The sequence below is a fragment of the Diuraphis noxia genome, unplaced genomic scaffold (genome assembly GCF_037042655.1).
Source record: "Diuraphis noxia isolate RWA-SAM2 unplaced genomic scaffold, SU_Dnox_SAM2 contig0001, whole genome shotgun sequence".
NCBI classification, from domain to species: Eukaryota; Metazoa; Arthropoda; class Insecta; order Hemiptera; family Aphididae; genus Diuraphis; species Diuraphis noxia.
In genome coordinates, this window is record NW_028301711.1 from 13,206,224 (window position 1) to 13,230,002 (window position 23,779).

General features: G+C 30.3%; 2 protein-coding genes across 2 annotated transcripts; both read left to right on the forward strand.

Annotated features, from left to right (window-relative positions):
- Positions 1–6,322: 6,322 nt before the first annotated feature.
- Positions 6,323–6,759, forward strand: LOC149059779 (uncharacterized). Its single transcript, XM_089218054.1, has 2 exons — positions 6,323–6,579; positions 6,667–6,759. The coding sequence occupies exons 1-2, from the start codon at positions 6,358–6,360 to the stop codon at positions 6,757–6,759; spliced, it is 315 nt and encodes a 104-aa protein (XP_089074180.1). The 5' UTR covers positions 6,323–6,357.
- Positions 6,760–17,910: 11,151 nt separating this feature from the next.
- LOC149059780 (uncharacterized) lies at positions 17,911–23,269 on the forward strand. Its single transcript, XM_089226088.1, has 7 exons — positions 17,911–19,116; positions 19,423–19,715; positions 20,016–20,221; positions 20,264–20,575; positions 20,894–21,706; positions 21,818–21,959; positions 23,035–23,269. Exons 1-7 carry the CDS (start codon positions 17,971–17,973, stop codon positions 23,267–23,269), a joined length of 3,147 nt encoding a protein of 1,048 aa, XP_089082214.1. The 5' UTR covers positions 17,911–17,970.
- The last annotated feature ends 510 nt before the right edge of the window (positions 23,270–23,779 follow it).

The following is a 23,779-nucleotide window of genomic DNA, read 5'->3' on the forward strand; positions in this document are numbered from 1 at the left end:
GTTTTTCTTCCAAAATTCTAATTTTATTTTGGTATTCTTCACCCTCTTCCTCAGTCAAAACTCCAAATAGGGCTCGTTGTAATTTTCCAATCCCCCCGAAAAATGAGCTTCGTTTTGTTCTATAGTCCTTAGGGTTTACATTATATTTTTTATCGATATTTAAATATTGTTGTAGAACATCTCTTTCCTCATTAATTTTGTCTAATAGTACTGCGTTAATTTTTTTAAAATTTATACATATATCATTAATGTCTGTTGATTTATTTTCAAATTTTTGGCAAATTAGTTTAAATCTATTAAAATATATATTTATGAACTCATAACTACTTTCGTAATTCGAAATATTATAAAACGTCAAAAAATTCCATTGAGAAATAGCTATGTGTAGTGGGGATATATTCTCGAAATAAATACCTGGGTTGGTAGTGAATTGTTTATTTTCAAAAAAATTTTGATCTCCCTTAGTTAACTCAAATACTATAAATGTAATTATTATTAATTTCATGTTAATTGCTTTAACTTTTTCTGGTCGGTAAATCATGCTTAACCGTAACAAAGAATAGATAGGTAAGTAACTAAATAAAACCCTGAATAAATAGAGAAATATACTAGTATTTATGATAAGCTATTTTACTCACCCAGTTATCGAAGTATGATTATTCTATGTTGCTTGTATGGGTGTGTAGTTTGAAGACTTTGTTGTATGACCGTTTCTATACTATTCATTATTAAGACTGATTCTTGTCTATACTATTAAAATGCTTCAGTAATCGGTAGTATGTTTTTTTTTGCTGTGTTTTTTTTTTTGTAAATATTGAGCCTACGTTTGTTAATTATTATTATTATTCTCATTCATTTACATATAACAGTTCATATTACTATATTAGTCATATTATTAAATATTAATTTGATATTTTATAGTCCTAAATCGTGACCTCTTTAGCATTATGATGTATTGTGAATTCTTGGATATTACATTTCAGTTGGCAAACAAAAAAAAAAAAATTGTTAATATATCAAGTGCGATTTCCTTATATTCTAAACAATTCTGTGGTTATATATTATATATCTAATATTAATTACTACCCGAGTAGCAAATTCAGTTCACATTGCGTGCTCTGCCATCAGTAAATGATTGTTAAAAGCACGGTGCAAATTCTCTTCACTGCACAGTGCAGAAGGTTGATTTGAATACCGAACTTTTATACAGAGAACACCGTGCATCATCCGCGCGTGTAAGCGTCAGTACACGGTGCTACTGTGAACATTTTAACCGTGCGTTAATGGTGCAGTTGTCGGTTCAAAAACGGAACCAAGGTGGTTTTTCAGACCGTGCATCATTAGTGAAGAAGTAAATTTATTAACTGTGCCACGGTGTAAAATATTACGGTGCTGTAATTGCTCAACGGTTTGTAATATTACCGTGCTTAGGTTTAGGTACATCTAAATATATATTTTATGCATAAAATATATTTTAAAATATAATATTTTACTATAACATTATTAAAACTAATTTATTGGTAAAAATAAACAAATATATCAATAAAATGCCAATTCATATTATGTTTGACTAATTACTTTATTAGCATAAATATAACATAATATTAAAAAAAAAAAATAGTAAAAATAACTTTACACTTATCAATATATTATGTATATATAATTATTTTGCATGTCTTAAGTAGTTATCAACTACTTTATGGAATGTTGTTTCATCCGACGCCGTTTTTATTAAACCAGATAAAGCCTCTAGAAAAATAAATAAAAATAATTAATATAGGTAATTCTTAAAACAATTATCTATTTTTTTTTCAGTAAAAAATTAAATATCATATATATATTATATATATAAATATATTATAAAACTTTTTTTTAGCAGTTAAATCAATATCAAAAATCTAAACACAATATTTTTAAAATCAATTTGAAAACAACACCCTATTTAGTATTTATTTATGGTTTTAATTCAAGCATCAATACTAATAATACTATATTTCAGCGGTTCCCAAACTGTGTGGCGCGCCACCCAAAGGAGGCGCGAGCACTTAACAAGGGCGGCGCGGCGCGCGGTTGGAATTTTACACATATTGTTATTCTTAGATGTTAGATCAATTATTTTAGATCCGATAAAAATATTGTTGAAACTATTATTTTGTATAGAATAAAATATTAAGTTTACTGTTTTTTTTGTCATCAAAATTTAAATTTAAAACTAATAAATATTATATATTAAACTATTTTAAACCTATTTTATTGAATATTCTTTAGGGGAGGCGTGATAAAAAATGTTTAATTATTAGGGAGCCTTGAATAAAAAAAGTTTGGGAACCGCTGCTATATTTTATATAATAACACTTTTGCTCGGAGTTTTTTTTCTATAACTTCATTCTATACAAATATTAAGAATAAATTTTTTTTATTTACCACGTATTACATTGTATAACTCCAGCACAACAAATTTTTTTTTGTTTTTCCTCTATAGCTATAATGGCATAGTACCTCATTATAAAAACATGCATCAATTGAACCTCTTATTGCTGCACTTTTTCTGCTTCGGTAACGCGTTGATTTACTTAAGTGGATATTAGGCCTAAAGTAAATTTAATACAGTGAACAATAATTTAAATAATTTAAATTATATATTACTTGAATACATAAAATACATCAATGATCAATACCTATTAGTTATTACCAATACCTAAGTACCTACCTATTAATGAGTAGATATATCTAATAAAACAATATCTACTTTAGTACTTTATTAATGTCTCAAAAAATTATGATTAGGAAGCTATAATTGTACCGCTTAATACTTGTATAGTTGTATATTATGTCAATAGCATAACTTAAATCATAACTAAAAAATACATACTACAATAATTATTATTTTTTATTTATTAATTATTTTTGGTGGGTATAATTAAAAAAGTAAAGTAGAGCAAAAAAAAATAGGTAATGTTTTAATCATAGAATCTCAAATAGTTGAATTGATTAAAAGCATTAGGTATTATGAAAATGAAAACAATGTATAATTATTTTAAACATTCATTTAAATAGATCTTAATATCTTATATACCTATATACTATCTACTTATAGATATTCTTTACATTGGTAGGCATGTATACATGTATACATGTACTGCTATAGCAGTTAAGAATAGTAATATTCATAATCTAATTGATATAAATAAAATAAAACAAATATTCAACTTTTCTTTTTGACAGATACCATACCAATAATAATAATAATAATAATATACCTGTAGTATAATTTATAAAGTTATAACTTATAAGTATCTACCTACCTAAATATAAATGTCCATTTATAGACTGACAGGTATACTATAAATAGTAGTGAATACTGATAAGCAGTGTTAAGGAGTAACCACGAGTAACTATATACGTATTATCACTATTATCTTAAGTTAATAGGAAATTAGGAAGTTTACTGGAATCTTTAAGTACTTTGATGGTAAATTAATTTCCAGTAATTTAGTTTTTTTTTTTATAGTAAAATTACTAAATTACTCGTTACTTTTTCTTGTTTAATACATTCAAATAAACACTTATCTGAGAAATAATTAATGTTAGTTAATAGTATTAGTAGGTACTTAATTATTTCCGATTGCAACTAAGATCAAATGCTAATAAGATTGTATATTGTAGGTACATGACATAAAAATATATTATAATATGTAAAACATAATAGGTATGTAAATATATAAACACAAGAAATCACATGTTTAATATATACCTAATCTGTTATAGTATATATTAGTACAATATAGTATATGTTTATTATATTATATATACCTGCACATTTTTATTAATTATTTTCTATTTCTTTTATCCATTCTTTATAAGTCATTTTACAATAAATACTGCTTAATATTAACATAATATATTATATTGTAAATATATACTTACATTTTTAAATGAAATCAGTTTAATTGTCGTATATACTGTATATATAATTGTGTAAATGACGAACTATGATGATGTACCTACGTTGAATAACTATAATAGGTAATAATAAAATAAGTAAAATGCACTCAAATATTGAAATGAATAGACTTTTTTAGTGATAACAAAACGCGTGGTTATAATATTATATAATAACGGCATATCAATCATCGTTGTAATACTTCTTTATATTTTTTAACCGTTGAACAATAGGAGCACCGTAATAAAATACATGGTTGCTCGATAATTGAACCGTGCTTTTTTGACACCCAAGCACTCAATGTGAACCCAAATATAGGTTTAATTTAAACATTGCCATTTTCACCGTAACATTTTACACCCTCACATGTGTTTTGAACCTAAACAAATTATTTTTGTCCCCTTGCACTGTGTCTGCACGGTGCTTTAAGCACGGTTCTTCGACACCGACTCTGCATTACAAATTTGCTACTCGGGTATATACCCAAAATATATATTTATACTAATATGCAATATATCAAACTTAAAATATATATAATGCGTTTAACTGTTTTTCTAACCTATGTTATTTCTTTATTTTCTCGACTTTTAAATTTTTTTAGTTGACTAACGTGTTTATAGTCATGAACTAACTGTCCATTCTTGGTTATTTCCACTATATATGTAACCTCTGATATTTGTCGTATAATTTTGAATGGCCCCCCGTATCTATATGCAAATTTCGATCCTTTATTTTCTATCTTAACTAAGACTTTTTCCCCTATTACAAATTTTATTTGTTTTTTATGTGAATCATAATGTTTTTTATTTTTTAGAAACTTTTCCTCCAGTAATTTTGGTAACTCGTCTCTTATATTATTTAATTTTTCTAATTCGTTTAAAATTTCTGGTGCTGTATCTGTGCTAATAAGATTATAATCGAAAATTGATTTTGGGTGATAACCGTGCAATAGATAAAATGTAAATAAAAATGTAATGTACATGACATTACATGATAAAATGTAATGTACATCGTTATTTTTTATTTCTACGGGATTGTTTATGTTAATATTGTCTAATGAGTATTTTTTTTCATTAAGATTAGATAAATTTAATCGATTGTAGCATTCGTCTAAGTACCGATTTGTATGTTTTGTAATAATATTTACATCGGGTATAACTGTATACATGCATGTGTTATGTAAAGTGAGTGGTGATGACTCTTGATTTATTAATGCTGGAGTCCAATGATTATTTTCATGAATTACTCCTATCGTCGGTCGGTTTTTTTCCAGTATATTATAGCGGTGTTTAATACGTTATTATCTGTGTTTTTGTGTTTAGAGATTATTGTTAAATTTATATTAAATTGGTCTGCTAAATATGCCAAGTCGTCTTCTGTCATATAATATCCCGATTTCGTATTTGGTATATTAATTTTTCTTAGTATTTCTATTGTGGATACCTCTAGCCCTTCTTCCCTCAAACATACACGTATTGCATGTGCACCACAATCACCGTCGGAAGGTACTTCTTCGATTTTGTTTAAGTGTGACGCATCAAATAAAATACTCTCCATCAGTGTGTGGTCAATAATGTCGGTAAAAACAAGTTCCATTCCATTATTATTAATTTTTTTGGTAGACTCATCGTTATTTAATATTGACTTATTTGTGTTGGTGGTTTCGTTATAATTTAATATTGGCTTTTTGATGTCATGAATAGATATTGTTATGCATGTATTGCGAAATATGAACCTCAGCATACCGGAAATAATGGGCCATTCTTTTCCGTCTTGTCCCGCGCATATTTTTGGTAATGCTATTCTTTTAATTTGTTGTTCTAAGCAAAATGTCCTCAGGTTTTGTAATGTCGCAAATATGTTATCGTACGTTGGTTTTTCGTAATAGTATTTTTTTGTAATTAAGTATAATAGCCATCGTTTTTCTGTTTTAATGAATGCGATTTCCCTTACACCTTTTTTTTGTAAAATTAAATTGTCGATGTTATTAAATTTTTTACGAAACTGTAAAGCGATACCGCGATTCATTGTTAAGCTGGTTACACACGGAGCGGTTTAGCCGCGCGCGGTCGCGGATTCTTTTTGAGACTGCGTCCGCGACCGCATCCGCGCCTTATTTACACACGAGGCGGAATGACCGCGCGCGGCCGTGGATTTCGACCGCTATCACGTCCGCGACCGCGTCCGCAGTTTGCTTACACACGAAGCGGATTATGAATGCGGTTTATTTATATTTTAAGATATTTCGCGCCAATTTATCATGAATTGAATTTGCGCTAATTTGTAACAAAGGTAGAACACAATCAGTTGAGCTTAGAACGTGGTTGAAACTTGAAACACGACGTTACTACGCTAGCCAGATTTAATTTTGGTATATTTCGACTTTCTTTGTTAAAAATCATTTTTTTTTAAAAATGGATACGTTAGACGATGTCGAAGCAGTATGCGTCGCATATGTACTAAGCAAAAAGCACAAAAAAAAACAAAAAAATCTTAAAAGGCGTTATTGGGTACATCCATTAAATGCAAAAAGGCCTCAAGAAGGCCAATTTTACATAAATTTTATGACATTACGAGCACACCCTGAAAAGTTTTTGAAATACTATCGAATGAGCATTCAATCTTTTGACGAACTGGTAAGTTAAAAAGTTATATAATAGTTTACAATTTCTTATAAATAAATTGTTGTTAAATTTAAATATTTGTATATTATCCAATATCAGGTTTTACTCACTGGACAACATCTCCAAAAACAAAATACAAACATGCGTACCCCAATTTCTCCAGAGGAAAGGTTGACTGTCACGTTAAGGTAAATCCATCAATTATATACCTAGGTATACCTAGTTTATACATATTTTGTTAGTATGCTTATGAATCTTTATAAACTTTTCATAATGCTTGGTACCTTATTAGTTAATAGTTTCTATGAGAAGAAATGTAAATCGTATTGTATGTTTGATAGGTAAATGGTAATATTTAGTTAGATTTGGTATGGAAAGTATAACTGAGAGAAGAGGAGTTGGCAACGCTCAGACAAATGCAAAGGATGTCAGGGAGTATTTTGTGAGTTATGTCAACCACCCAAATCACGCGCTTAGCTGGCAAAATAAAATAATAGGTAAATAATATACGCAATAACACTGTATATAAATACTATTGAACCTATATGTAACTAATTAGTAACAGTTACTATTGTTTTTATTATTTTTCTTATTTTGTTTGTAAAAAATATTTACATAGGTACCTATTATTTTATACCTACTTATATTTTACTTATACTTATATTTATTTTGTGCCTTATTTTATAATTTTATACCACGTATATATCATTCATAAATATGTACAGGTACCTACTTGTCTTATAAGATTAAAAATATAATAGACAAAAATACAAAACCTATGTTATTATTTTTTACTAACCATCAGTATTGCAATTATTATTGTTATCTACCCTAAGTAAGGATCTGCATATAAAATTAAAATATTAAGTTTATCTAAACTAACAAGTGTTGAACAAAATGTATTGCTATATGAAGTAGGTAGGTAATTTTCTTATATAATAATATTAAATCTTACTTTTTTCTGCTTTCTTGCTTTCATCCAGTTCTTCGAAGTTTTCTATACATGCCTTAGCTACATTGGTCCAACCAACATGTAGCTGAGCAAGATCATGATGACTTTTTGCCTCTATTATAATATCATATATTAGATAATTTTACTTTTTAATCCACGTGCAATTACCAATTAATTAGTACTAATAATTATTAAACGAGAGGATACTTACGTTTATCCCATATGCAGTCATTTTGCTGTATTTCGACAATGAATTGTTCTGTATCGAATGGCATTGTAAATAAAAAATGAGTTTAAAAATGAGGTGTAGTAGGTATATAAAAAATCTTATTTTACCTATGCAATATGCATAAAATAATAATCAATAAAAAATATTAATTTATTAATTTAATGGCTGGAATATTGACAGTGCACACTAGTCAACTGAATATTCATTAATGACAAATCCGCTGGAAAAAACCGCGGCGGTTGGCGGACGATCCGCCTCGTATGAATATAGCTATTGGAAATCCACAGTTTAATTTTAGCTAGCGGATGCGGTCGACCGCCCGAAAATTGAACAAGCGCGATTCCAGGCGGTCGTCCGCTAGCCATTTTTCTTCGTTTGAATATACCCATTTAAATATAGGTGTTTAATTTTTAAAGAAAATCCGCGGCGGATAAAAACCACGACCGCGTGCGGCTAAACCGCTCCGTGTGTAACCAGCTTTAGGCATTCGCTGACGCAATGAGCGATGGCGTCACTTGACTGATCACTGAACAAATCGCCATTTATTTCCTGATATTTATGGTTAAAGTTTTGTTCATTATTGTTAAGCAATAAAAATTGTTGATACTCGTTTCGTAATTCGTGGGAAACGTATTGTGGTTTGGTTTCCTGTATATCCTTTTTTACTTCCTGAGTTTTTATTGGTAATTTAACTTCTTGATTTTCATATCTGAGTAGTATTATATTGTCTTTTAAATTCATGACTATTTGTGTTTTTACCATAAAATCTAAACCTAATAAGATTGGGGCGCATAAATTATCTACTACCACTGCCTGATGGTGTACTATGACTGATGCAATTTGTATTTTAATTATCGTAGAGCCTAAAATGTTTAATTTTGAATTATTGGCTGCTTCCAAGTATATATCGTTAATTGGTTTAATATTGTCAATTAATGTAGTTTTTTTATCTATAACTGTCACGCTAGTTCCTGTATCTAACAGTAGCAATGTCGGTTTATCGTTAATTTTTCCTAATATTTCAATTTTATATTTTATTTGTTCATTTATTTTATAGCAACTATATAATACTTGGTTTATTTTATTGGTTATAATACTATTGTTATTCCTGGTATTTTGAGGTATATCCTTTACAGACCCAGGTGCCTGCAGGAGTTTTAGTTTTTTTGGCCATGACAGTTTCTTTTAATATGTCCAACTTTTCCACATCCATAACACGTCGGTATCTGCCTTGGAGTATTCCCGTGTTGATAGTTTTGATACCGATTTTGTTGTTGTGTAAATGTATTTGGTATACTTTGGCTAGTTTGATTGTATGTGAATCTAGGGTTTTGATGGTTCGGATTAAAATACGGTGGGAAATATTGACTTGGAAATTGTTGATTATAAAATTCGCCATTGTAATTAGTTCTATTTGTATAATTTGGTGTATAATTTTGTACTGATATTTCCCTTTTATCTATGGTTAATTGTTGAATGTGTTTTTTTTTAATGTTTATCTCTTCATTTAATCTATGTGTACTTGAATTTTGTTTTACATCAGTTTTTCTAACCATTTTTGCTAATTCGTATCTTTTTAAATTTTCTGATATTTTAGTTATGTTAGTGTTATCTAATATTTCGATTTTATTGTATATTTCATCTGGTAAGCCCGCCAATATTTTCTCGCAAATTTCTTCCTCTATCATATTTGGATTAATTTTATAGCAAAGTTCCATCATATTTATTATAAATTCATTTAAAGTTTCATTCTCCATTAACTTTCTTTGGTTTAATTGTATTCTAAGTAGTTTATCATTCCCAATATTAGTAAATTTTTCTTTGATTTGTTTTTTTGTCTGGTCCCAGTTTATATTTGGTGTTTTGGTTTTTATTAATTTAAAAAATTTTGATGCCGAATCTTTCAAATATAATGGTAATAACGTAATTTTTTCTGTTTCACCCCAGTTATTTATTATTGCGGCCAAATCAAAATTTTCTATAAAAGAATCAACGTCTTCTCCCATTTTCCCTGAAAAAGTTTGTGGTTGATGGTATACAACATTAAAATCGAAATCATAATTTCCTAAAACCGATATCTAAAAATTAAAAACAAAATCGATAAAATTAAAAACCCCATAATATACAAAATCGAAATCAAAACCGACATTTTTTCAATCTGTTTAAGTAAAAAATAAAAATACTAAATAGTATGAAAATAAACGTAGATACTATTGATTACTACATTACAGACGTAATGTGTTGTCGGAAAAGATTTGGTTGATACGGGTTCATAAAATCATAAATCATAATTATTAATAAATTACACTACCTATGAATAGAATGAATACAACATGTCATGCACTCATACTTATGCCTTAGGTATTGCTTATCATTGACAATTTATTGTTTGTTGGCAACCGATGCTCGTTCCACGAAAACTGTTATACATTTAACTTTGGTCTCAAATCTTAATATAAATAAACTGTTTTATATTATATACGTAAACAATATAATAAATATATACTAAAATATACTAATATATATTTAATTGTAAGTATAGTTATATAATAATAATAATATAATAATAATTAATAGACTATTTTATTAATAGAACAATTGATTTATTAATTTGATTTATTTATAACAAAATAAACTATAATTTTTAATTAAACTAAAATTACATTTTCATATTAAATATTAATCATAAGTAAATGATATATTTATTATTGTGTTTGTTTTTAATTTAAAACCCCACATCCCACATTAGTGTTCTGTAAGTTCTGTTTGCAACGAACCAGTCGGTACATGTACGAAACGAAATGATACGAATCTATATATATATATTATCTATATCTTAAAGTTTATAGTCTCTGACTTACGTGCATCACTAGACCCAGACGTCTTAGAAGCTATAATGATAATAAGGTGCAATGAGCAATTTAAAAACAATAATTGTTAAATATTATTTTGTAAATGTGAGTTGAAAAAATTTTATTAAATAAAAAGTTATTTCTGAAGTGGGTATAAACAATATTTTACATTATTTTAATTACTTTTTTATTTTTATTTATTTAGTTGTTAGTACTAAACTATTACTGCTCGACAGTTAAATAGTATATTGAATTTAGGTGGATAATATTACAAATTACTTATTCAAACTATTTAAAGTTTAAACAACAGATATTATTGCTAATTGGGAATGATTAAATGTGTGTATAATATAAACTGATTTCAAGTTGTATCGTCTTAACTTTTATTCCACATAAGACATATAACATGAACAATATTTACATGTAAATATTGTCTTACTTGGTATATAGTATTTTTTTGGTTAAAAAATTTAATTTTATTAAGGTTATTACTTATTAGTTTTTAATATCACAATGCAGTAATATTGCATAGGTAAAGGGAATAAGAATGGCATGATATGGGTCAATTTTGTGTTTTTTTCAATTCATCAGCTTGTTCATTTATTGAACGTAAAAGAAATACATGAAATACATGTAGCAAAAATACTATTTATTGGTTAGAGCATTTATTTTTTCCAAGTTCATTAAATTTAGAGGAAAATACTAAAATCGCCTTTTTAGTTTTTACATAATATAGAATATTAATAAATAATAATAGTACATTTTATTATTTTAGGGCATACATTGGTATTTTTTTCTATTTTAATGTCTTGCAAATGAGTATCAACTATTAAAATGTATTTTTTGAAAAAATTGGCTCAGTAAATTTGAGTACTATACTACATGTACCTACTTGGATAAGTTTTCCTTATTCCTTTTACGACAACACCACAGAAAAATTGAAGGACTTCCTGCAAAACAAGATTACTCCACTTTTAGAAACTTTTCAGAATGATCAAAATAATTTAAAATTTAAATGGTTTGAAAAACTCTGAAATTTATATCATTTAAAATAATTTGAATTCTATAAAACACGCTAGTCATGCATAACACACTATACGTTTGCTATGTTCTATAATATACATTGTATAAAAATTTAATTAACTTGACTCAACATGGTGTTATCATCTGGGTTTTTCCCACGACTATCAAATTTTTATTTTAATGAAAAATTAACTATATTATGATTTTTATCAAAGAAATTTATATTTGACATTAACCAAGTTGTAGAATGTATGCAGTTCTGCATAAGTTTTTTGTCATACGTAAAAACCTTTTTGGAGGGATCGATCATAAATAATAATAAAAAAATTCCCTATAAATAAGACATAAGTACCACCCTAGTATGCATACTACTTATGTTTACTTTATAGTACAATTACTAATCATTATTTGCAGAAAAAATCAAGTAAGTTCGAACTTATTTGGTTCTTGCGCCAAAAAAAAGAAAACCAGATAAGAATAAAAAATATACTAATGGCGGATTTATCTGGTGTTTTAGCACAGAGTTGTAGACAATTTCTTAAGGCCGATACCTAAAAATTTAAATCCTGTATCCAAAATTAAAATCGAAATCATAATTTCCCAAAACCGATATCTAAAAATTAAAATCAAAATCGAAAAATGAAAAACCGTTATCCAACATTAAAATCGAAATCATAATTTCCCAAAACCGATATCTAAAAACTGAAATCAAAATCGATAAAATGAAAAACCGGTATACAAATTCGAATTCGAAATCATAATTTCCCAAAATCGATATCTAAAAATTAAAATCATAATCGAAAAAATGAAAAACCGGTATTCAAATTCGAAATCGAAACCAAAATATCCTAATACCGGTATTGAATAATTAAAACCAAAATCGAAAAAATTTAAAACCGGTATACAAATTCGAAATCGAAACCGAAATATCCTAATACCGGTATTGAATAATTAAAACCATAATCGAAAAAATTTAAAACTGGTATACAAAATCGAAATCGAAACCGAAATTTTTTCAATCGGTTTCAAGCCCTGGCTAAATCTCTTAATTGTTCCTGAGTGTGGACGTCTGTTACTATGCCAAATTGTTCATGTAAAATCGTTTGCAGTCTATCTTTCTTTATGTAAGGTAGTTGTCCTAATTTACCGTTAAAAAATATGTCAAATTCGTCTTGTGATAAAATAGATTCGAAAATATTTAATTTTTTGTTGTTTAAATTTTTTATGTTACCCCTAAAATGTTCTACTCGAATTGCGTTACTAGCATTAAATAAAATCTGTACTTGTTCTAATGTCAAATTATTGAGGAATTCTATTCTATCTATTCTATTCTATCTCACTTATTAAAAAAAAAAAAAAAAAATTTATTTTTCACTTTGTTTATCTCTCTTAAAACTTAATTTTTCTCTTAAAACTTATAATCCATATTAATCACTACAAAATTCGTTATTCAAACTTAATCTCACTTATTAATTAAAATTATTTTTCACTTTGTTTATCTCCCTTAAAACTTAATTTTTCTCTTAAAACTTATAATCCATATTAATCACTACAAAATTCGTTATTCAAACTTAATCTCACTTATTAGGTAATTAAAATTATTTTTCACTTTGTTTATCTCCCTTAAAACTTATAATCCATATTAATCACTACAAAATTCGTTATTCAAACTTAATCTCACTTATTAATTAAAATTTTTCTTTCACTCTTTTTTTTTTTTTTATCTCTCTTAAAACTAAAATTTTCTCTTAAAACGTATATTCAGTATTCATTCCATGAAAATTTTCTTTTCAAAGCTGTATCTCACTTATTATTATATTTTTACTCGTAAAAAAGAAATTACTTAAAATTATAAATTAATTAAAACTGAAACAGACTCCCTGTATTTAAATACAACTGTAATTATAACAGGCTTCGGCGCCTCCACCAATATGTAACGTGGTCGGGGGAACGACCAGTTAAATATAAGATATCCAGTGAGAGTCGTAGGACTCTATAGATATAATTACCGTAGCCAGGGGTAGATATATATATATATATAACAGGATCTTAAATATATTTAAATAACTAGGATTCCGTTTCAGTTATCATTAAGTTTTATTATAGATTAAACACTTACAAATAATAATACTCACAAGCTATATAAATTATATTCTATCCAACTATCTGACTGTATCGTAGTTATACGGAGTTCGATGTTTGTTGAGTGTTGAGGTCTAAGGTACACCGTGAACTAACTTACTTCATACATGGTGTGTATTGACCATAGGTCTTACAGTTATGAGTGTGTGTTAATATTATTGTATTGGTCAGCAGTTCATCGTACATAATGTTAAGTGTGTAGACGTGTAGTACATATATATATATTTAGGTATCATGTAACATATTATAATTGTTACACTAGAATCACCAACTTGGCTCGAAATTTGTAAGATAGCTAATGATTTAATAATTACAACAGGTACTTTTTTATTCAAATACTAGCCCTCCGTGATAGCTGGGGGAGACCCCCAGACCCCCTTGGTCGGTGAAAAGTGGGTACCGATGGTGGACAAAGAATCGTTGGAATTATTAAAATCATTGCTGTACTCGCCGGTCAATACTCAAAAGTCGTAGCAGGTGATAACGATTTATGATGAGGCGTGGAGGTATCGTTTCGAAAGCGGCAAATTTGAAATCCCAGTTCAACAGTTGATACGGTCCAGTCTTGTGCTGTTATGAATGTCGAAACGAAAAGCGTAAAGCCGAATGCCGTATTTAAATGTCTAGCAAGTCAGTCACGTCAAGTGAATACCGATTTCGGAGAGTATATCGTTAGAATTATGTACGTAGCGCCTGTAACGTCGCACTACGTCCTACCATACTGCTAGACGATATGAGTAGGTAATACGATTGACGTCGCGATATGTGGATTAATGATAAAGGGTTTTTTAGACCCCCAGGCCCCCCGCAGTGCTTGATGAGTGCATACCGATGGCGGAGACAGAGTCGTTGGAATTGTTAAAATCATTGCTGTACTTGCTGGTCAATACTCAAAAGTCGTACCAGGTGATAACGATTTATGATAAGCCGTGGAGTATCCTTCCCAAAAGCGGCAATATTCGAAAATTTGGTTTCATGGTCTACAAACCTCTCGTGTCCCTAGACAGGACAACATCGATAATCCATATACGGTCCAGTCTTGACTTTTTGTCTAAGTCCAAACGCAAAGCGTAAATCTGAAAGCCGTGTCGTAAAACGATTTCAAACGACTCAAAAGTCGTAGCAGATGATAACGATTTCTGATAAGGCGTGGAGGTATCGTTCCCTGCATGGCGGGAACATTCGAAATTCGAGTTCCATGGTCTCTCGTGTCTCTACACAGGACACCGAGAATCCATATTCGGTCCAGTCTTGTCCTGTTATGATAGTTGAAACGCAAGCCGTAAAGCCGAATTTTAACGTCTAGCAAGTCAGTCATGTCAAGTGAAAATCGATTTAAGTTCAACTTAGTCACCTAGGTAGGCAATTCGACGTCGACATCGATAATCTATTGAAGGCGGGAGTGTTTGAATACCGTGTACCAGCGTGTATTAATTTGTTTGAGAACCGGTAGTCAAAAGTCGATCTGTGGTGGGCCCCATATTTAAAAAATCATATATGTATGTTTTAATGCTATGATTAATTATTAATATTAAATATATATAAAATAATTAGCCACACTGTCGTTTTTGTTGATTTCGTTACCCGCATGGGTTACCTGCGTTGTAACTCTTGTTATTGTCGTTGTAAACCGTTTCGTAAACAATTATTTTCCAATTCACATTTTCGCATTGAGGAATAACAACGTCCGCAGAAACGTAAGTACCTATACAAAATATTACATTTTATTTTAATTTTTGCTTATTAAGTGTAAATTATACTATACTATGGGCCTTAGTTTCATTGCTGTTAGGTTTTTTTAAATTTATTTTCTTTGACTTTAGATGAATAGTAGACCGTTAAATATTAGTGGCCATGGCTGCAAAGTTTATAATGGGCCAGTGTACGGCAACAGCAGTAGACGCGGCGGCAACAACAATCGAAGTGGCGGCAACAGCAATCGAAGTGGCGGCAACCGACGTAAGTATAATAAATTTGAATAAAAAAAACATAAAAATGGAAATTATGTTTACGCGTTTCAGAATGTTACAACTGCCATAAAACGGGTCATATTGCACGGGACTGCGGTAAGCATGAAGTACACACTTTTCAACAGTGTTAAAAATTATATCAATGTAATTTATGTTGTAGCCATACGTCGAAATAAAGGCGCTTCACGGAGCGGTTGTGGTTCCCGGAGCGGCGGCGGCGTCCGTGGTTGGGAGTATTACCGGGAGAAGTACCGGGTACAATCCCGGTCCCGATCACGGTCGCCAATCTCTAATAGGTTGTCGGAGAAAGTAACTATTATTATTAAAAATTATCAAGTTTTTGGATACAACTTTTTAGACACATTATTTTCAGGAGCCGAGGAGTCGAGGCAAGTCACCGGCGCGGGCCGTAAAAAATCAGCCTCGGGTGATTGAGGTGATTGATGTGAATATTACGTATAATATATGTATAATCTAACTAATAATTATTTTCAGGAAGTTCCTGAAAGACCGGGGGTAAGGAGTCGGTCAGTGTAGCGGCAGACCAATAGTAAGTTTTTAACATCAACATTTTTCCTACAAAACTCAGCCATGTTAATTTTTTGTTTTTCAGCTGATCAATAAAGAAAATTATTAAAGTTCATTAAAATGTATTTTTATTTCATTTCCTTTAATCTTGTTTTTCCTTTTGGGTATAAACACTTGTGTAGAGGAGGTACTTTTTATCTACTTTTATAAGAAAACATAAATAATAAGTAGGTTACCTTGAATAGTATGTATGAAGATTTACATGTAACAAATTGAATTTATTATCAATAATAATTGCTTTCCTTTACTGTTGATTATTGGATTAGAGAACAAATTGCATCTTTTTCAAGGTTAGGTTAGGTAATAAGATGATAGATTTGGACGTTTTTTGTATAATATAATTTAATTACATTTAATAAAATGGGTACAATTATTAACAGATGTTCACAGTGATAACAAAATGTTACAAATGTATTTATAATGTTAAATTGTGTGTGTGTGAGTTTGTGTTTAACATATTACATAACGAAGAACCAATACTTAAGAGTGATTAAAATGCAATTTTTATACATGTTTATGGAATAAAATATAAAATGTAATGTAATTATGTTAAAGGCATACAAATATATTAAAATTATTACAACTATTGAATTGTGTATAAACATTTTTCATAAACATTGATTACAAAAAGTATTAATAAGGATTAAAACAGCAGTTCACAGTGATTCGAGTACAATATAATACAATATATATACATTTTAACATATTACAAAGACTACAATAAAATTCAGTGATAATGTTTACACGATATTTAAAATGTTGACATTAGTTACGAATTCACTATAAATACTGCACATTATAGTGAATTCACATCCAGAGAGAACCACGTGGAGGTTGTCAAACTTTCTCTCCGTTCAGCCACGAAGGCTAGGCCCACAAAGGCCCTAGGGCTACGAAGACCCAGGTCACGCAGATCAGCCCACGAAGGACAAAAAAAAATATTGCACAGAGACATTTAAACAAATGTACACTTGTAAACGCATCAGTCTAGAACTTCTCTGGTTAGGTAATAAGATGATAGATTTGGACGTTTTTAGTATAATATAATTTAATTACATTTAATAAAATAAGTACAATCTCAATTATTAATAGATGTTGACAGTGATAACAAAATGTTACAAATCTATACTATTATATAAAATTGTAAGGGTTTTTCTTAGACCACGCTAACCGAGAAAACTACTGAACCGAATTGGTTGAAATTTTTTTTGGCTGAAACCCGACACTCCGCTGAAGGTTATAGTAACACTTTTGTCAATAAAAAAAAAGTATAAAGTTCATACAAAATCAAAAACAGAATCAAAGAAGTGGCGCCCTCTTTCGGCCAAAAAATATACTAAATATTTTTAGTTGTTACGGTTCTATAGGTTTGTATATTATAATATTACTAGCCGACCCGGCCACGCGTTGCTGTGGCTAAAGTTTTTGTAATATTACATTATAGTAAACAATCTAAGAGAACATCAGTCACTGGCATCAGCACACTGGCATAATTTGTACTTAGTTTTTTTACCTTTTTTTCTTACCCAAATTTTGAGTAAGTGGCCAATTCATTATCATGCATCTCGAATGTATAACAGAAGGCAACAAAATAACACACCAGAACGTTCTCAAACACGTGCTCAGGAGCAACGTAACGCTTTGAGTATGAAATCAGCGTTTAATTATCAATCCGAGATTGATTATTTAAATATTAAAGCGCTTCAAATTGGACGAATGACTATATTATGTCCTAAGTGCCATGCAAAAAAATGGAAAGATGAAACCCATGGACTTTGCTGCGCTGACGGTAAAGTTGTTTTACACCAATTTGAGGATCTTCCAGACCTAATTAAAAGTTTAATTGATAATTCTCACCCTCTATCAAAACATTTCTTTGATAATTCTAGACGGTATAACACTCTGTTTCAAATGACATCGTTTGGAGCAAACGAAATAAGTGAAGGGAACTTCATGCCCTCTTTTAAAATTCAGGGTCAAGTGCATCATTTAATAGGTAGTTTATTACCCGAAATTGGAAATAATGCTAAATTTTTACAAATATATTTTATGTCAGAGTCGGATCAAATATCTATTCGAACAAATATGATTCCAAATATGAAAAGAGGTCTCATTGAATCATTGCAAACAGTTTTGCGTGAAAATAATCACCTCATACAGAGCTTTAGATCTAATCTGGAGTCGAGGTCTTTTGATGAGTTGCAAAACTTTAAGTTAATTATTCATGCTGACAGAGTTCCTCAAGATGAACACAGAGGTCAATATAATGCACCTACCATCGATGAAGTAGCTGTATTATTAGTTAATGAAGATAAAGGTCCCAGAGATATAGTTCTGCACGGTCGGAGTGGACAATTGAGTCGAGTTTCCGAATTGAATAGATCTTATGATGCACTGCAATATCCATTGATGTATACTAGAGGCGAAGACGGTTATCACATTAATATATTACAGGAAAATAACCAAAATCGAACCAAAACTGTATCCTGCATGCAATTTTATTCTTATAGGTTTATGGTTAGAGAAACAAGTCTAAATCATCTACATTATTACAAAACATTATTCAGCCAATTCGCCGTAGATATGATGGCAAAATTGATTTCTGAAAGACTACACTTTATTCGTAACCATCAAAAACAACTACGTGCGGATGATTATGTTCACCTCCGAGATGCTGTTAACAATGATGCAAATATTAATGCTAATAACGTTGGGCAACAAGTAATTCTTCCTTCCTCTTTTACTGGCTCCCCACGTTACATGCATGAAAAAAATCAGGATGCCATGACTTATGTTCGCAAATTTGGCCATCCAGATTTATTTATTACTTTTACATGCAACCCGGAATGGCCGGAAATAAAAAATGAATTATTTCAAGATCAAAAGTCGTTTGATAGACACGATATAATCTCTAGAGTTTTTCATCTCAAACTAAAAAAGTTTATGCATGTATTAAAAAATAAATATATTTTCGGAGATGTAAATTGTTATGTTTACAGTGTTGAATGGCAAAAACGAGGTTTGCCACACTGCCACATTCTTTTGTGGTTACAAACGAAAATTCAGCCAGATGAAATTGATAAAATTATTTCTGCCGAGATACCAAACAAAGACAGAGATCCTATACTTTATGAAATAGTTTGCAAGAATATGATTCATGGCCCATGCGGCGAGTTAAATATTAGATCGCCATGTATGAATATTGGAAAATGTAGTAAGAAATACCCTCACAAATTGGTCAAGGATACTCAAACTGGAGATGATGGTTATCCGACTTACCGACGGAGATCACCAGATGATGGAGGTTATACTGCAATATTAAATGTTCGTGGTAAAACAGAAATCGTGGTTGACAACCGTTGGGTTGTACCGTATTGTCCAGTGCTATCTAGGTGCTTTAATGCGCATATTAACGTAGAATACTGTCATACGGTTAAAGCGATAAAATACATATGTAAATATATTAATAAAGGATCAGATAGAGCTACTTTTTCTGTTAATCGTGAAAACGATGAGATTACAAATTTTTTGAATGGTCGATACATATGTACTTCTGAAGCGTTTTGGAGAATTTTCCATTTTGTAATCCATGATAGAGATCCGACAGTTCAGCACTTGGCTGTTCATCTAGAAAATGGACAGCGTGTTTTCTTTAATGATAATAATCTTCATCAAGTTATTGAAAATCCAAGAAAAACGACACTAACTGCATTTTTTGAACTGAGTTCACATGATGATTTTGCAAAAACACTGTTCTATCATGAAGTTCCTTCTTATTACACCTGGGATAATAGCAGAGGCTGGTTAAAGAGAAGACGGGGAAAAGATGTTCCAGGTTGGCCAGGAATAAAAATGGACACTGCCATTGGTAGAATTTACACGATTCACCCAAATCAAAGTGAGTGCTTTCATTTAAGATTGTTACTAAATTATGTACAAGGTCCTACTTCATTTGAAAGCTTGAAGGCCTTTGATGGAGTCATTCACGCGACTTTTAAAGCTTCCTGTTTTGCTCTTGGGCTTTTAGAAAATGACGAGCAATGGAAAAATACTCTAGCGGAGGCAACTCTTTCAGAAAGTCCTTCAAAATTAAGAGAATTATTCGCAATAATCATAGTTTTCTGCCAACCGTCTGAACCTCAATCTTTGTGGGAACAGTTCAGAAATGATTTTTGTGAAGATATTCTTCTTACAGAGCGCACTCGATTAAATGACTTGCAATTTACTTTTTCTGATGAAATATTTAATAAAGGTTTGATTGAAATAGAAGATAAAGTTGTTTTTCTGTCTGAAAAATATTTAACTGAATTTGGAATGAACTCACCTGTTCGAAATTAAAATGCATCTGATCCTTTTGAATTCTCAATTTTGCGTTCTTACGATAATAACCGATTACAAGAATTTGTAGAAATCAATTTACCAAAATTAGTAAATGATCAAAAATATGCTTTTAATGTTATTACAGAAAGCGTAATGAATCATCAAGGAAGAGTTTTTTTTTTAGATGCTCCGGGTGGTACAGGAAAAACATTCCTAATTAATTTGTTGTTGGCTCAAATTAGATCCTCAGGTAAAGTTGCATTAGCAGTAGCTTCATCTGGTATAGCAGCAACTCTCCTTAGTGGCGGCAGAACTGCTCACTCGACTTTCAAGTTACCGTTAAATGTATTATTTGATACAGAATACGTTTGTCCGATTCGTAAAAATGGCCCTCATGGAAAAATTCTTCAAAAAACCTCATTCGTTGTGTGGGATGAGTGTACAATGAGTCAAAGATCACATATCGAAACAATTGATCGAACATTAAAAGATCTTAGGTGTAATAATAAGTTTATGGGTGGCATAACATTCGTTTTCGCTGGTGATTTCCGTCAAACCTTACCAGTAATCCCTAAAGGTACTCGAGCTGATGTCGTTAATGCTTGCTTAAAATCTTCCCATATATGGAACTATGTTGAAAAACTTTATTTGCGAACAAACATGAGAGTTTATTTATGCGGAGGGGACGATATTTTTCCAGCACAGTTGTTGAAAATTGGAAATGGAACTTTAGAAAATGAAAATGGTTACATTTCTGTCAATCACACGATTGGACGGGTGGTCAATAACGTGTTAGAGTTGATTTCTACAGTTTATCCAGACCTTTTTAATCTGTCCAATAAATCAGATCAGTGGTTATGTGAAAGAGCTATAATCTCTCCAAGAAATGTAACAGCAGAAGAAATTAATGATATCATCCTTCTAAAATTCGATGGACACTCACGTGAATATCTATCTATTGATACAGTTACATCAACAGATGATGCTATTCATTATCCACAAGAATTTCTCAATTCTCTTTCTCCTTCGGGATTTCCTCCTCATAAACTAAAATTAAAAATTGGTGCTCCAATTACATTATTACGTAATCTTCAACCACCGAACTTATGTAACGGTACAAGATTACAAATAAAATCGTTGCGAAATAATATTATAGAAGCCGTAATTCTTACAGGGCCAGCGGAAGGAGAAATTGCATTTATTCCAAGAATTCCCATGATTCCCTCTGACTTGCCGTTTTCTTTCAAACGGCTTCAATTCCCGGTTAAAGTTTCTTTTGCCATTACCATAAACAAAGCACAAGGTCAAACATTCAAGTACGTTGGCGTAGATCTTCGTACAGAGTGCTTTTCACATGGGCAATTATACGTGGCATTTTCTCGAACTGGAGACCCGAATCATCTTATGATTTTAATTTCAACAGGAAATATAACAAAAAACATCATATACTCAGAAGTCTTATAAAATTCATATTTTAATTCTTTTTTTTTCTTTAATAAATTTTAATAAATCTTTAATAAATTTTCTTTAATAAATCTTTATCAACCATAAATTATTTCTTTTTTATCAGTATTTATTTTTATCATTTATAACGCTAGAAACCGTTTTTTATATTTACTAGCCGATCACAATAAACAATAATATTTGAAAAAAAAATTCTACATATCATGGTCCGAAGGCAAAATAAACAACCAATCACGGGCGAAGCTGTGACGGGTCGGCTATTATGTATAAAAATATACTGATAGCATCATCAGATGAAATTAATTTAACACACAATATGAACTATGGACCATAAAAGAGAATTTTTAACGGGCTACGAAGTGCACGGGTTCAGCTAGTGTATTTATAATGTTACATAGTGTGTGTTAAACATATTACAGAACGAAGAACCAATACTTTAAAGTGATTAAAATGCAATGTAATTATGTTGAAGGCATACAAATATATTAAATTATTACATCTATTGAATTGTGTATGAACATTTTTTATAAACGTAATACAAATGCACATGATACACATAATATACATTTTAACATATGTATATTATTACAAAGACTACAATAAAATTCAGTTTAAAATGTTGACATTAGTTACGAATTCACTATAAATCAAGGCTGGGCATTAACGCGTTAATAAGTTAAAGTTAGTTAAAAAGTTAAAATTTTGTGAACTATTGTAGGAGTACAAATTGCTGGTAGGTACACATTTTATAAAGTACTATTAGCTTTTGCACACATAAAATAGTAACTTAATTTGAGTTAAAAAGTTAATATTACATTTTGGTTAACTCTTAACTTAATTCAATTGATAGAACATTTTGAATTAACTTTTAACTATTAACTGAGTTAAAAAAAATCATTAACTTGCTATAAATACTGCACATTATAGTAAATTTGCATCCAGAGAGAACCACGTGGAGGTTGTCAAACTTTCTCTCCGTTCAGCCACGAAGGCTAGGTCCACAAAGGCCCTAGGGTCACGAAGACCCAGGTCACACAGACCAGGTCACGAAGACCAGCCCACGAGGGACAAAAAATATTATGCATTAGCACAGACATTTAAACAAATGTACACTTGTAAACGCATCAGTCTAGAACTTCTCTGTACACAATGTTCTTGGTGACGAATCGACCGTCATCACCGTACATACCTACTCTCAATGACTGTGCGTTTCTCACTCTTGAAAAAGCTACGTACAGTTGCCCATGCGTGAACACGGGCGACGGCAGTAGCAAACCCACTCGATCAAACGTCTGACCCTGTGACTGGGGCTAGGTGAATTGAGTCCGAGATAAGTTTGGTACATTTTAAAAGCGGTAAATTGAGTCCCGGGGAAAAATAGGTAGTAGGTAAGTTGAGTCCCGTAAAAAATAAGGCAGTAGGTAATTTGAGTCCCAGAGAAAAACGATTTATTGCATTTAAAATTTAAAAATGTGCACTATAAAATTTTTATTTGTGATTTGTGGACATTCATTGACTGCATGTATATGATTTTTTAAATAGCAACATGCATTTTATTGCATAAAAAATAATTATATAATTAATAAAAATGCATGTTGCTATATTCAAAATCATATACATGCAGTCAATTAATGTCTACAAATCACAAATAAAAATTTTATAGTGCATATTT

Excerpts from the sequence above, each read along its gene's own strand:
- LOC149059779 (XM_089218054.1), top strand. The coding sequence starts at position 6,358 with ATGGATACGTTAGACGATGTCGAAGCAGTATGCGTCGCATATGTACTA. Across the intron at positions 6,580-6,666 it reads TTCAATCTTTTGACGAACTG|GTTTTACTCACTGGACAACA; the intron begins GTAAGTTAAAAA and ends ATCCAATATCAG.
- LOC149059780 (XM_089226088.1), top strand. The coding sequence starts at position 17,971 with ATGAAATCAGCGTTTAATTATCAATCCGAGATTGATTATTTAAATATT. Across the intron at positions 19,716-20,015 it reads TATTGTCCAGTGCTATCTAG|AAAAACGACACTAACTGCAT; the intron begins GTGCTTTAATGC and ends TGAAAATCCAAG. Across the intron at positions 21,960-23,034 it reads GCACAAGGTCAAACATTCAA|TAAATTTGCATCCAGAGAGA; the intron begins GTACGTTGGCGT and ends TGCACATTATAG.